This window comes from Melanotaenia boesemani, chromosome 10 (genome assembly GCF_017639745.1).
Source record: "Melanotaenia boesemani isolate fMelBoe1 chromosome 10, fMelBoe1.pri, whole genome shotgun sequence".
Classification (NCBI taxonomy): domain Eukaryota; kingdom Metazoa; phylum Chordata; class Actinopteri; order Atheriniformes; family Melanotaeniidae; genus Melanotaenia; species Melanotaenia boesemani.
The window spans coordinates 3,186,233-3,200,073 of record NC_055691.1 but is presented as its reverse complement, the minus strand read 5'-3'; the positions used below and the strand labels follow the sequence as shown (position 1 = coordinate 3,200,073).

Sequence of the window (13,841 nt, the reverse complement as noted above, 5' to 3'; positions counted from 1 at the left end):
CAGCAGAACCTAATTCATCAAAGTTATATATGTACCTGACTTGGTTTAATTAAATTTAGTCAGATATCACTTTGATTATTAAAAGTATTCAGGAGTAGAAGATAAATGTGTGAGATCTTTTCAGTTTGAGTGCCTTTTTTTCCCCCATTATTATCCAACTTTTGGCAGACACATAATGTCTCAGATTCAGAAATGAAAATAAACAGCTGCACTTTATTTGGTTAATTTACTTCTAAACTTTAGGAAATTGGGCCTTTACATCTTTGACAGCACATCAGATATTATGTAATCAATATAAAACTTGTCATGTTTTATATATATATATATATAAGCATAATGTAGATCTGCCGTTTTTTGTGTGTTTGTTTTTTTTTTTCCCAGGGACATTAAATGCAGCACCTAGCTTGTGTAAATCCTCTGTAATCGCCTCTCGTTGGCTCTGAGGGATACAGACATCACGCAGTCATCGGTGGGAGGTTATAGCTCATAGCCTGGATATAGACGAACACACACTCATACACAGCATCCTGCTCTGACGCTGAATCCAGGATAAAAACTGCATCTGAGTGACAATGAACATGGATTTACAAGTTGTCATAGAGCAGATGGAGACGGGAGATCAGGACGTAGCTCTGGCGGCGCTGCAAAGCTTCAACAAAGAGGTGAATATCACATCAGCTGACAGAAAACATGAAGTTCAACATCCACATCACTTCCTGCTTCTCCATCTAATCCTCCGATCACGCTTCAGATCATCTCATACTGCTGTGATACAGCTTTTTTATTTAGAGACGCAGAATTTAGTTTTGCCGTCAGCGAACTAAATTCTCAGAGGATGGACCAGAGGACAAATTACTGTTGTTGAGCTGCTATAAAGTTAGCTGTAGTGCATTATAATGTTTCCACTGCTGTGTTTATGCACTGTAAATGATAGAAGTAGCTTTCATGTAATTTATTTAATGGATATAACTCTGTTTGAATCTACAGTAGTTATTTAAACTCAGATTAATCAGATTTTCTTTGGAGAATAAAAGGCTAAATAAATTAATATACTGAAGCTGAATCAACATAGTGTATAAATGGTGATATGACGGCCTAATAAAAGACAACAATTTAGAGGTAATCCATTAGATCAAATGTTATGTTTATGGTTCTGTAGCTTGATAACAGCTAAAGTTATCCAGTATTTATTATTATTATTATCATTATTATTATTACATTCCAAAAAAGTTGGGATGCTGTGTAAAATGTAAATAAAAACAGAATTAAATAATTTACAAATCTCATCAACCCATATTTTATCCCCAGCAGAACACAGACAACATACAGTGCCTTGCAAAAGTATTCACCCCCTTGGCCGTTTACCGAATTTGTTACATTGCAACCTCTAATTTAAATATTTTTTACAAATCAGAATTTTATTTGATGGATCTGCACAAAATAGTCCAAGTTTTGAAGTGAAATGAGAAATATAAATACAAAAAAGACATTTCAAAAATAAAAAACTGAAAATTGCCATGTGCATAATGTATGTGCATATGTAATGTATTCACCCCCCCAATGTCAGTACTTTGTAGAGCCACCTTTTGCTGCGATCACAGCTGCAAGTTGTTTTTGATAAGTCTCTACGAGTTTACCACATCTTGCCACTGGGATTTTTGCCCATTCTTCAAGGGAAAACTGCTCCAGCTCCTTCAGGTTTGATGGTTTGCGCTTATGAACAGCAATCTTTAAGTCTGACCACAGATTCTCAATTGGATTGAGGTCTGGACTTTGACTAGGCCATTCCAACACATTTACATTTTTCTCCTTAAGCCACTCAAGTGTTGCTTTGGCAGTATGCTTGGGGTCATTGTCCTGCTGGAAGGTGAACCTCCGTCCTAGTCTCAGATCACTGACAGATTGATAGAGGTTTTGCTCAAGAATACTTCTGTATTTACCACCATCCATCTTTCCCTCGACTTGGACCAGTTTCCCAGTGCCTGCTGCTGAAAAACATCCCCACAGCATGATGCTGCCACCACCATGTTTCACTGTGGGGATGGTGTTCTTGGGGTGATGGGATGTGTTGGGTGTGCGCCAGACATACCGTTTTCCTTGATGGCCAAAAAGCTCAATTTTAGTCTCATCTGACCAGAGCACCTTTCTCCATACATTTTGACAATCTCCCACGTGCCTTTGTGCAAAGTCAAAACGTGCCTTCTTATTTTTAGCAGAAAGTAATGGCTTTCTTCTGGCCACCCTTCCATAAAGCCCAGCTCTGTGGAGTGTACGGCTGATTGTGGTCCTATGGACAGATACTCCAGCCTCTGCTGTGGAACTCTGCAGCTCCTCCAGGGTTACCTTCGGTCTCTGGGCTGCCTCTCTGATTAATGCCCTCCTTGCCTGGTCTGTCAGTTTTGGTGGGCGGCCCTCTCTTGGCAGGTTTGTTGTGGTGCCATGTTCTTTCCATTTGATGATGATGGATTTTATGGTGCTCCTGGGGATCATCAAAGATTTAGATATTTTTTTATAACCTAACCCAGACTTGTACTTCTCAACAACTTTGTCTTTGACTTGTTTGGAGAGTTCTTTGGTCTTCTTAGTGGTGTTTGGTTAGCGGCGCCCCTTCATTAGATGTTGCAGCCTCTGAGACCTTTCAGAAGAGGTGTATATATACCGATAGATCATGTGACACTTAGATTGGACACAGGTGAACTTTGTTTCACTCATAGTGTGACTTCTGAAGGTAATTGGTTGGACCAGAGCATTTTAGGGCCTTCATAACAAAGGGGGTGAATACATATGCACATGGCAATTTTCAGTTTTTTATTTTTGAAATGTCTTTTTTGTATTTATATTTCTCATTTCACTTCAAAACTTGGACTATTTTGTGCAGATCCATCAAATAAAATTCTGATTTGTAAAAAATATTCAAATTAGAGGTTGCAATGTAACAAATTCGGTAAAAGGCCAAGGGGGTGAATACTTTTGCAAGGCACTGTATCACATGTCATAACTGAGACATTTCACCGTTTCATGGAAAATATTAGCTCATTTTGAGTCTGGTGGCAGCAACACATCTGTAAAAAGCTTAAACAGGCTGAAAAAGTATGTGATACAAAGAAAAAAGCAACTGGAGAAGCATATGACCACTAATTATGGCAACAGGTCAGTAACATGATCAGTAGTACAAAAAAATCCATTGTATGATCTACAGTCCAAGTTATAATAACTGTGTTCATATAAACCATTTAATAAAAATGAATTTTCTAGCTACAGAAACCAATGGATTATGTTTTTTTTTTTCAGAACCCGACCGATTGATCGGCCAGCCGATTAAATCAGCCGATTATAGCCCTTTTCAAAATAAGATGAGTCGGCCGGTGTTTTGCTGTTTTGCCGATTTATCGTCAATAAATTCTTAGTTTATCATAAAACAGTAAAAGTTGTCAAGTGTCGGATATGTCATGCAGGATAATGTCGTTGTGCCATTTGTCCACTAGGCGCTCTGACTCCCTTCAATCCTCAGTCATTACCGCTGTCGATAACTGCTGCAGCAACTAGTACCAGACAACACTACAGTACAGTAGCCTACTACCACAGGTGTGCTTATAATGACGTTGTGAAATTAAGAATGACTCAACATGTCTCCAGTTCTAGTTTAAGTCTTTTTGCCACGTGTCATGATAGAGACCCGTGCTTCGTGCATCGGTCATGCTTTACAGTTACGTTACATTGCTAAAGTTGTACTATCCTATGTCTTTTTAGTTAGCAATAACAGCGCTGTGGTTACGCCAACCCAGCATATCGTTAGCTAACAGCTTAAAAGGCAGTAAGTAACTGCAGAAGTAATACATTAGAAAAAGTCTAACGTCATGTCCATTTTATAATAATTCAAAGAAAAATTTTTAAGAGTTTCACTTGTTTAGCTTTCTTTTATTTTCTTGTTTTTCACTAATATGATAACTGAAAATAAGTTATTTAGAAATAAATAACTTAAAAAAATGAATTAATCTCATGTCCACCTTAATGATCTTAAGATCCAAATGTCCTGGTCTTAGATTTCACTGTATAGACAACATGTTTTAGACATAAAAATACAGTTTAGCTGTTAGAACGATGACTCATTTAGAAAATGAAAGATCTATAATTATTGTTGGCAGTGTCATGTGACTGCTCTCCACTTACTGGTCATTCCTGTGTTTAAAACCAGTTATTTAGGCAACTGTAGTGTATCAGAGAGAGGTCGGTGGTCTGACATTTTTTTAGTTTCTTCTGCATTTAAGTCCATCAGTTCATCTCAATGAGGCAAACCTAAACTCATCAACTTTTAATTTGCACAAATTTTTTACATCAAGGTTCCTCATCAACCTTATGGACTGACAGAGTTCAGTCAGAGTTTTAAAAAACTAACATCGGCCCAGTTAACTCAAGATAATATTGGGATATTTATTTGATTTTTTTTTTGGTTAAACCAACTTGTTAGATTTTACAATGTGTTCATCATGTGAATGTAAGTTTAATAAGCTGTTTCCAGCTTGTTCAGCTGTCTGACTCACATCTGCATGTTATTTTCATCAACACATGATGAATTGAGCCGTTCACATGAAAACAACCAATTTCTTCTGTAAAAAAGAGCATTTAAAAGAGCCGGACATGAAGATAGAAGGACTTCCAGCAGCTTTAAGATCAGTCTGAGTCTCAAGCTCAGAGATTATTACTAAATACATAGTTAGTTATTTCTTGGAAAGTTTACTGGTAGATATCAGGGAATCAGATCCAGGAAACATTGATAGATGATAATTAAACAATGCTTCAGTCTTCTTGTAAACTAGTCAGACCAACCAACATGAGTGAACAAAAAACAATGATGGGTAAGAGCTTTGTAGTTTGCAATGAACTTCAGGGCACCATGCTAAACCGTATCAAGCATTTAGAAGAGGCATTCATGTAAATAATGTCACCATAATCAAGCACCATAAAGGTAGCAGCCACCAGTTTATTTTTAGCCTAAAAGAAAAAGCAGGTTTAATCCTGATTTAAAAATCCAGTTTTAGCTTTAAGGTTTCTCTACTCTGATACAGTTTCCGTGAGTTGGTCTTGAAACGTGGTGATTCCAGGAAGGTTCTGTGGTCTTGACTTTGAATTTGAGAACAACATATATTAAGTTTTGGTCACATTTATAACTGGTTTTAAATCATAAAAATCTGACTAAATAAACTGAGAGAGAGCCAGGCTAGGTGTAGATGCTGAGGTAAATATGAAGAGGTCATCTGCATAGAAATGGAAACTTGCATTGAAAATGTTCTGCATGATGTTATTTATATAAAGAAAGAAGAGGAGAGGTCCAAGCACTGAACCCAGCGGTATGCCCTTGGAGACTGTAAATGAATTAAAGGTTTGACACAGCTTGTACACACAGGTTTCTATGAGGGAGGTAATTTTTGAACCAGCCAACAGATTGCTGTGAAAGTACTTAGTATTTTTTCAATATCTATCGAAAAATCTCCATCAGTTTGTTATTATTGTTATTATTAGTTTTTTCCACTTTTGCGTGGCTGATATTCAGTTTTCAGGTTAGATAAATGTAGAAATATCAGATTACATACTTAATCACTCACACCATATTTTCAAAGTAGATTATCTAATGGAAAAATAGTATTTTTTCTGTGTTTAACTCATTTTTGCTAGCCCGCATTGGGTGTCTCTCTGGGGTGTCTCTCCGGGGGGGACCTGGAGAGACACCTGTACTTTTTTTGGGGGGGGTGGGTTACTCTTGGGCTCCTGGGGCCCTGGGTCCAGCTCTCAGTCCATCTCTGGGTGGCCAGCATCTGGCGGGCACAACCTGCATGCTGAGACACTCGCTGTGTCGTGTTGTGGGTTTTATCATCAAAACTACACTCATGTTCATGATTTTCTTTGTGTTGCTGATGTTTTTGTGACTTTTCTATAGCTTGTCTTTTTTATAGGTGCTTGTGATGATTGTAATTTTTCTTTTCTTAAAGATGTTGCAGGTGTTTTTTTTCCCCTTAATTACAGTCTATGTTTCTTACAGGTGTAGCAGCTGGTTGTCTTTTTTCTGCTACGATGCTGATGTTGTTACCTTATATCTGGTATATCTTTGTCTTTTTTCTCTGTCACTTTTTTCTCTTCTTTTCACTCTCTATTTCGCTTTCATTTTCTTTCTTTTGTTTACTTCCTCCTTTCTTACTCCCCCAACTCTCTTGTCAGGTCCAGCATAAATATGTAAAATCAGCAACAAACAAACTGTAAAGAATAATGCTTAAATTATTAAGAGGGGCCTTATATCCAAAAAGCTCCTCTTGGCAAAGCAAATGTGTTCAGCCCAACACAGCATCACAGCTTGTTATGATGCTGGACAAGACAAGGTAAAAACAAAAAAAACTCCTTTTTGCTGTGAATGTAAAGCAAATCTGTGAGCTGCCACTGTTCTCAGACAACTCAGCCTGACACAGCTGTGATGCTGCCTGAAATTTGCTTTAGATATGGGCAATCCTGACAAAAAACAGTCACACGTGGCTGAGCCGGCAGGCTACGTTCCACCCTGCTGCAGATCGATCAGCCGGCTGTGTTTCTTCTGCTCTGACCAGATGGTTCTGCTCTTCAGACATGCGAGAGGCCACTGGATCACACAGTGGTCAGGAGGGATCGAATGTTTGTCAGCTTACAAAATCTTCACAGTTTTCTTCGGTGGTGAAGCCACTGCAACATTTTCAGCTGTGGTCCAAAATGTCTTTATAAATGAGAGCAGCAGGTTTGAAGTTTATTAATTTGCATGAAGTTTTCTTTGAGATATTTTTTTAAAGTTTTGAAGGACTCCCTTTGAGCAAAGAAATTGATGAAGAACACAGATTCCAGTTGTCTTAAATGGCTCCTGAGCTGCAGACTGTGTGAGAGCTGATCTCCAAGGCAATTGGATTACATTCTCTGATACACAAATAGAGTCACACAGCCTGGTTAAATCCCACAATAAAGAGCTCTGAACGATGAGGAGCTTAGTGTTAAAGTAGACTTCCACATATATGTTGAACAGTCTATAATAGACAATCCTCTAGTTCAGTTTTCTGAACCAGATTTTGTTTAAAAGTTGAAGCTGACACATTTTCATTACTGCTCAAATATAATGCTAAACCTAAATGTTAAATGTAAACCTAAATGTTTTATGTCAAATTCAAAATACTTCAAGTAAATGTTAATGTTTACATTTAAATATAGAGGGTGTGCTGGTGAGTAATATATGCATTATATTACAGTTTTTAGCTGCTCTGCTTGTTAGAAAGAAGGTTGGTAAAAACTATGGGTGTGTCCCAAGTTAGTGTGTCATCAGCTACATACGTCATCGTGATACGCCAAGCACTGTCCCATTTCGGAGAATTCAAAGAAGCCTCTGAATGCACCCTTCAACTCCGCACTTCATTTGGCCTCAAACGGAGGCTACTGGGGATGCATCCTTCGCAGCCTCTTTTCTCCCAGAATTCTTTGCTCACAAGACGGTGGCGAATGAGCAACCAAACGTTACAAAACCAAATACATTAAAAACATGTTTGTTAAGTGGTGACATTAAAATTCTGTAATATTTGATATTTGTGGATTTTTAAGGAGTTAATGAAGTGTGTACCAACTGGAAAACAACAGAGCCTTTAGACCGTTATTTATTGTTTTTAACATTATTACCTGGTCGGCTTTAACGTTCACTGAAGTGTAATTTCAGAGGTTTTAGTGATTCACCGTCCTATGTTGTTGTTATGGGAAATTCTTGTTGGCTACGTAAGCTGTTCCATTTCAAGAACGTTAAGCAAACTTTTAAGTAGACTACGTAGGACACTCCGTAGCCTACGTAGTCTACACACTTTGAAGTGTGCAGACCCTGAATTGGGACACACCTTTAGACTGCAGGTCTGTTTTTATAATCTTGTTGCACTTGTTGCAATGACAAATAAAGTTCTATCGTATCGTATTGTATTGTATTGTATTGTATCATATCGTATCGTATCGTATCGTATCGTATCGCATTGCATTGTATTGTATTGTATTGTATTGTATTGTATTGTATTGTATTCTATTATTTCAGTTAAACTTAAAGAAATGTTTTGTCTGATCACATCGTTTCTGTTTTCTTTGGTATGGTGGCCCTGAAGTGTCACAGCAATACAAAAGCCACAACACTCCACAATTAGCCACAATACAACACAAAAGCTGCAATGAAATTATACTGCTTCTTTTTTTTTCCAGAAGTTATACCGCACAAAGTGGGCAACACTGACTGTTATGCCACAAGAAGTCAGCACTAATGTTATCACAGTCAACAACGTTTAACATCAGTGTTTTACTAACTTCTCAAGCTTTTTCCAAAAATCTATTGTTGTTCATCCATTTGGAGTGAAAATTGTCCACTTTGTTCTGGTGTAGCTTCCAAAATAACAACAACAACAACAAAAGGTGGTGTAACTCCCATTGCATCTTTTGTGCTGTGCTGTGGCTAATTTTGTAGTGTTGTGGCGTTTGTTTTGCTGTGACACTTCTGGACCACTTTGGAGACTCCGGATTAAAAATTGCTGTATGCTGTTGTCATGGTTGAAGCTGACTCAGCGAAACTTTTCAGTTTCTACTTTTTGAGATTTTTCCTCTTAGATCAAGAAGAAGCTTTGAGGTTTTCATCCTGGTCATTGAACCAACTCATTACCTTTGCCAGGACATTGGAGGGCTTGTGGGAGTTTGACCAACCAGCACTTGTGTGTTTTCTGAACTCATAGAAGACTTCCTGAGTTTTTTGTGTTGTGCTGTGGGAAGTGATTCGAGAGTATAGTGTATCAAGCCCCTTGTTGTGTGCCATTTGGTCTTAATCATTTAATGTTTTTGTGATATTGCACAACGATGTTCTCATTATCTTTTCCTTCCTTTCAGTCATCTGCCTTCTTCCCTTCTGTTCTTCCTTGTTTATTCATTTTCTTTGTGCTCTTTCTTTCCCCCAGATGAACCAGTGCTTTACATTCAGCAGAGGAGAAGAGCAGGACAGACAGGTACGAAACTCTGAGTCTTTGTTAGCCAGTCAAACAATACCTGTCTCCTGATTGGTCAGAATGTTTCCAAATCTCATCAACTCATATTTTATTCCCAATAGAACATAAACAACTTCTTAGACGCTGAAACTGAGACATTTTACCATTTCACTGAAAATATTGACTGGCTGTAAATTTGATGGCAGCAACACATCTGTAGAAATCTTTAAACTGGGGCAACAGAAGGCTGGAAAAGTAACAACTGGGGGAGCATTTAACATCTAATTAGGTTAATTGGCAACAGGTCAATTAAAGGAGCATTTCAGAGAGGCAGAGTCTCTCAGATGTAAAAATGGACAGAGGTTCACCAGTCTGAGGCAAACTAGGTCTGAAAAATGTGGAACAATTTCAGATAAAGACTTTGAAGATCCCACCATCTACAGTGTATAATATCAAAAGATTCAGAGATTCAGGACAAATCTCTGTGTGCATACCTGAAGGTCATACTGGATGTTGGTGATCTTGGGGCCCTCAGGCACCAAAGCATTCAAACCAGACTTGATCTATCACTGCATGGGCTCAGGAACACTTCAGAAATCCCTGTCTGTGAACAAAGTTCTCCCTGAAATCCACAAATGCAGGTTAAAAATCTATAATGCAAAGAAGAAGCCAAATGTTAACTGGATCCAGAAACACTGCAGCTATCTCTGGACCAAAACTCATTTAAAATGGTCTGAGGCAAAGTGGAAAACTGTAATGTGGTCAGATGGATGAAAATGTGAAATTCTCTCTGGAAAGCATGGACACCATGTCCTTCAGACTATAGAGTAGAGGGACCATCCAGCTTGTTATCAGTGGACAGTTGAACAGCCTGCATCTCTGATTGTTTGGGGTTGCATTAGTGCCTCTATGGTGTGGGCGGCTCACATCTATGAAGCTCCATCAGTGCTGAAAAGTACATGGAGGTTTTAGAGCAACATCTGCTCCCATCCAGACAACGTCTCTTTCAGGGAAGGCCTTGCAGGTTTCAGCAAGACGATGCTGAACCATATCCTGCATCCATCACAGCAGCATGGCTTCACAGGAGAAGAGTGCAGCTGCTGAACTGGCCTGCCTGCAGTCCAGACCTTTCACCAATAGAAAACATCTGGAGCATCATGAACCAAAAATCCAGCAGTGAAGGTCCAGGACTGTAGATCAGCTAGAATCCTGCATCCGACTAGAATGGAACAACATTCCTCTGCTAAAACTCCAGCAACTAGATGTTTACAGGCAGTTGTTAAAAGAAAAGGGGATGCTACATGATGCTAAACATTACCCTGGAATTACTTCTTACAGATGTGTTGCTGCCATCAGATTCAAAATGAGCTCGTAGTTTCCATGAAATGGTAAAATGTCTCAGTTTCAACATCTGACATGTTGTTTATCCTCTATTGTGAATAAAATAAGTGTTAATGAGATTTGTACACCAATTGCGACCATGAATTGGAATATGCGGTATAGAAAATGAATGATAATGAGATTTGTACATCATTGTAAAACATTTTATAAGTCTCCCCTACAGTTCGTTCACACTAATAAAGATCAGTCACAAGTAAAGGATGATGACTGGAAATTCACTCTCCATCTGTCTCTCCACGTGTTTGCTTACCTGCTGCTTTAGGAAGAAAAGTTACAACAGGTATGAAAAGCAACAAGTAATATGTCACTAATAGAAACACTGAGCCCACAGTTTCTCTATAAATTCTTCTGTTTGCCAGAGTTCTTACAACATTCCTCCACCAAAACCCAACTTTTAAATATGGAACAACAGGAGTGCCACAACAAAGAGGAAATCTGGAAAAGTACAAGAAAGCAAAAGCAAAAATATGTAAAAAATATATATAGGAAATATATATCTGAGTGACTTGACAGTAATATTGATTGAGAATATGAATTACCACTTTCACATAGTTTATGTGAAAAAATTTTCATTTCTGTTTCAGCTGCTGCAGCTGAGATCTCCATTGAGGGTCAGTTAAACCAGACAATTTTACATGTCATGATTAACAGAGGATCCCGTTTCAGTAAACTGTAGAAATAAATGAAGGATTTAAAGTTCCACAGCTGACTCAGGCTGGTGTAAAAACTTTATCTTTATAGCAAAGTCACATGCAGAAACAAGCTTTAATCACTTCAGATGCCATCAGAGCATTAAAACAAAATCTTTTTCTAGTTTGTTGTTGCAAACATTTTTCCTTGAAAATGTCAAAGGTTAAAACAAAACAAGAAAAGATAGTAAGTAAATTTTGGAAAGACAAAGTCAGGAGAATCCAGGCTCCAGAAAGAGGTGAAGCCCAAGATAAGAAGAGTGAATACTTCCATGGAAACTTCCAGGATCTTAATGATTCATTTCAAACAAACACAGAGTCAGAGGACACATTAGAGTTTTCTTTTAGAGCTAGAATAAAACTTTTCACCACAAAAAAGCAAAAGTAAGACACAAGTTATGACTTTTGCTGCTAGCTTCCAGAGTTTTATTTTATTCCTCCACAGACATCTTTGTAATCAGCAGGGTTTCTGCTTTCATATGACTCCTTGTTTCTGTGGTTTGCTTGAAATGGAGAAATAAGCAGAAGCTCTAAAGTAGACATTGCTCTTCTCATGTTTTTGCTTGATTCACATATAACTGCTTTGTGTTCAAACTGTATTTGGTTTGGATGCCAGTGCTTGGTAGAGTCTTTTAGCTGAGTGTCTCTCATCATGTTGGTATGCTCCAGGCTGACTGTTAAAGTTGTTACATTACAGTTTCTGGCAGACCATCACTTCTTGGCCCAACACTGGATTCCTATCTTTTTTTTTTTTATTTTATTTTAACCAGATGTGAACAGGCTCTGACTTGACTTAAATTTTAAAATCTAGACTGGGTTTGGGCTTTCCATCCATTTTCTTCCACTTGTCCAAGTTTGGGTAAGTCAATTCAGAAGCGAGACCCAGACCTCCCTCTCCTCAGTGACACTCTCCAGCTTCTCCTGTGGGATCGTGAGGCATTCCCAGGCCAAGAGGGATTATCCCTCCAGAAAAGTCCTGGGTCTGTCCCAGGGTCTCCTCCTTGTAGGCTGTGACTGGAAAACCTCCAAAGGGAGGTGATCAGCAGGCATCCTAATTAAATAACAGAACCATTTTCTCCAGCAGCAGCTCCACGCCAATGTCCATCCAGATTTGTGAGGTCCTTAACCGATCACTAGGACTGAGCCTGACCACCTTCTAGCTGAACTTATCTCAGCTGCTTGTGTCTGTGATTTCATCCTGTTGATCACTAACTAAATTTGGTGACCACTGAGTTTGGATTTGTGATATAAATGTATAACTATTGAATATTAATAATTAAGTTTCCTTATTAGCTGTTTAGCTACAAGAAGCCAGTACTGACAACATATATCTGTAAATCTCACTGTTTTTATCTGTTGTCTTGAACAGCATCTCGGGGAATTGGTGGTCAGTTTTCTGAACAGGGAGCTGCAGCCTTCCTGTCTGCTGGCCTGTCTAGAAACTGTTCGGATCCTGTCCAGAGACAAAGATTGTCTGGATCCATTCATTAGCATATCAGCTATGTCCACTCTTGCTCGCTATGCTGGTATCGCCATGGATGGTACTGCCACACCTGCCCACAGTCAGCTGGAGGAGAACCAAGGTAATTATTTTGGACCACATTCAGGTACGGTCCTAGCTCTGTTCATTCTCACTGCAAACTCATGACTGGTCGGAGACTTTGGCATCACATTTAAATTAGGCGGGTACTTCAGCAAAACTTCTCAGTGTCCAGGACAGTGACGTCATCCTCTTATTTGGGTAGAGATAAGGTATGTATGTATGTATCATTAGCTTGCTGTCGATACCAACAAGCGATTATCATTATTGCTCTCTGTAATTTAAAGCCAAACATAAGGACATGGCATATTTCTGCCATGTGTGCTGTAATTGTCATTATTACACCAATGAGCCTCATTACTGAAGCATACCACACTGCCTCCTGAATCAACATCTGAAATACACCAAGATCTAAAAGTGACTGATTGTCAGCTACTCTGACAGCATCAGTCGTTCAGTGTGGGCTGGTTGTCAGCCTGTTACATCAGTACCACCCCTTAATTCATATGCAAATTTTTTGTCAACCACCCAACTTTGTGACAAAAAATGTCATCGGTCTGCATGAAGTTTGAGCTATGGACAAAGTGGTTGAAACAAACATTGTCATTGTGGTCTTTTGTATTTGTGAAGTAATGTTCAAACATGATATAGTCATTTTTTTAAATAAATAATTTCAAATAATTGTTGTTGCCAAAGGTGCTGTTTAATTTGGCTTTAGCATCTTTGGGTGGTCACCTAGGCTAAGATGCTAGCACCAACTTAGCTTGTAGCAGTTTATTAGCAATCACTAACAAACTACAGGGCAAACTTCCACCAGTGTGACTGGCGGCAGATGCAGTCAAACCATCACTGCATGGTTTTTGCTGTTAACTTGGAAATCAAGAGAATGGAGAAGATGTTTTATTGGAAGGGCAACGTGTGCATTCAAACTTGTGGTTAATGTCAATGGGATCATTTTATCTTTTATCAATACAAACATAATAAATCTTAAAGACATGAATGAAATTAACCAAAAAGTAAAAAATCTTATATAATATGCCCCTCACACAAATCATTAATTAATCAGACATATAATATAATTAGTGTTGGCCAACCAAGGTTTTTAATCACGATTAATCGCATTAAATTTTGCAATTAATCACATTGTTACATGCAAAATGTACTTTTCTTTTAAAAGGTCTATTGCTATATGAAAAAAATCAGTAAATT

The 13,841-nt window shown here is 38.4% G+C and overlaps 1 protein-coding gene across 2 annotated transcripts in view; it reads left to right on the top strand.

Moving 5' to 3' along the window:
* Positions 1-13,841, top strand: part of ric8a (RIC8 guanine nucleotide exchange factor A) — a 34,529-nt gene that overhangs the window by 6,539 nt on the left and 14,149 nt on the right. For both annotated transcript variants that reach the window (XM_041996382.1, XM_041996381.1), the window contains exons 2-4: positions 382-662; positions 8,976-9,023; positions 12,462-12,675. In XM_041996382.1, the coding sequence (XP_041852316.1) occupies positions 573-662; positions 8,976-9,023; positions 12,462-12,675 (352 nt within the window). In that variant the 5' untranslated portion in view covers positions 382-572. The remainder of the gene's footprint in view (positions 1-381; positions 663-8,975; positions 9,024-12,461; positions 12,676-13,841) is intronic.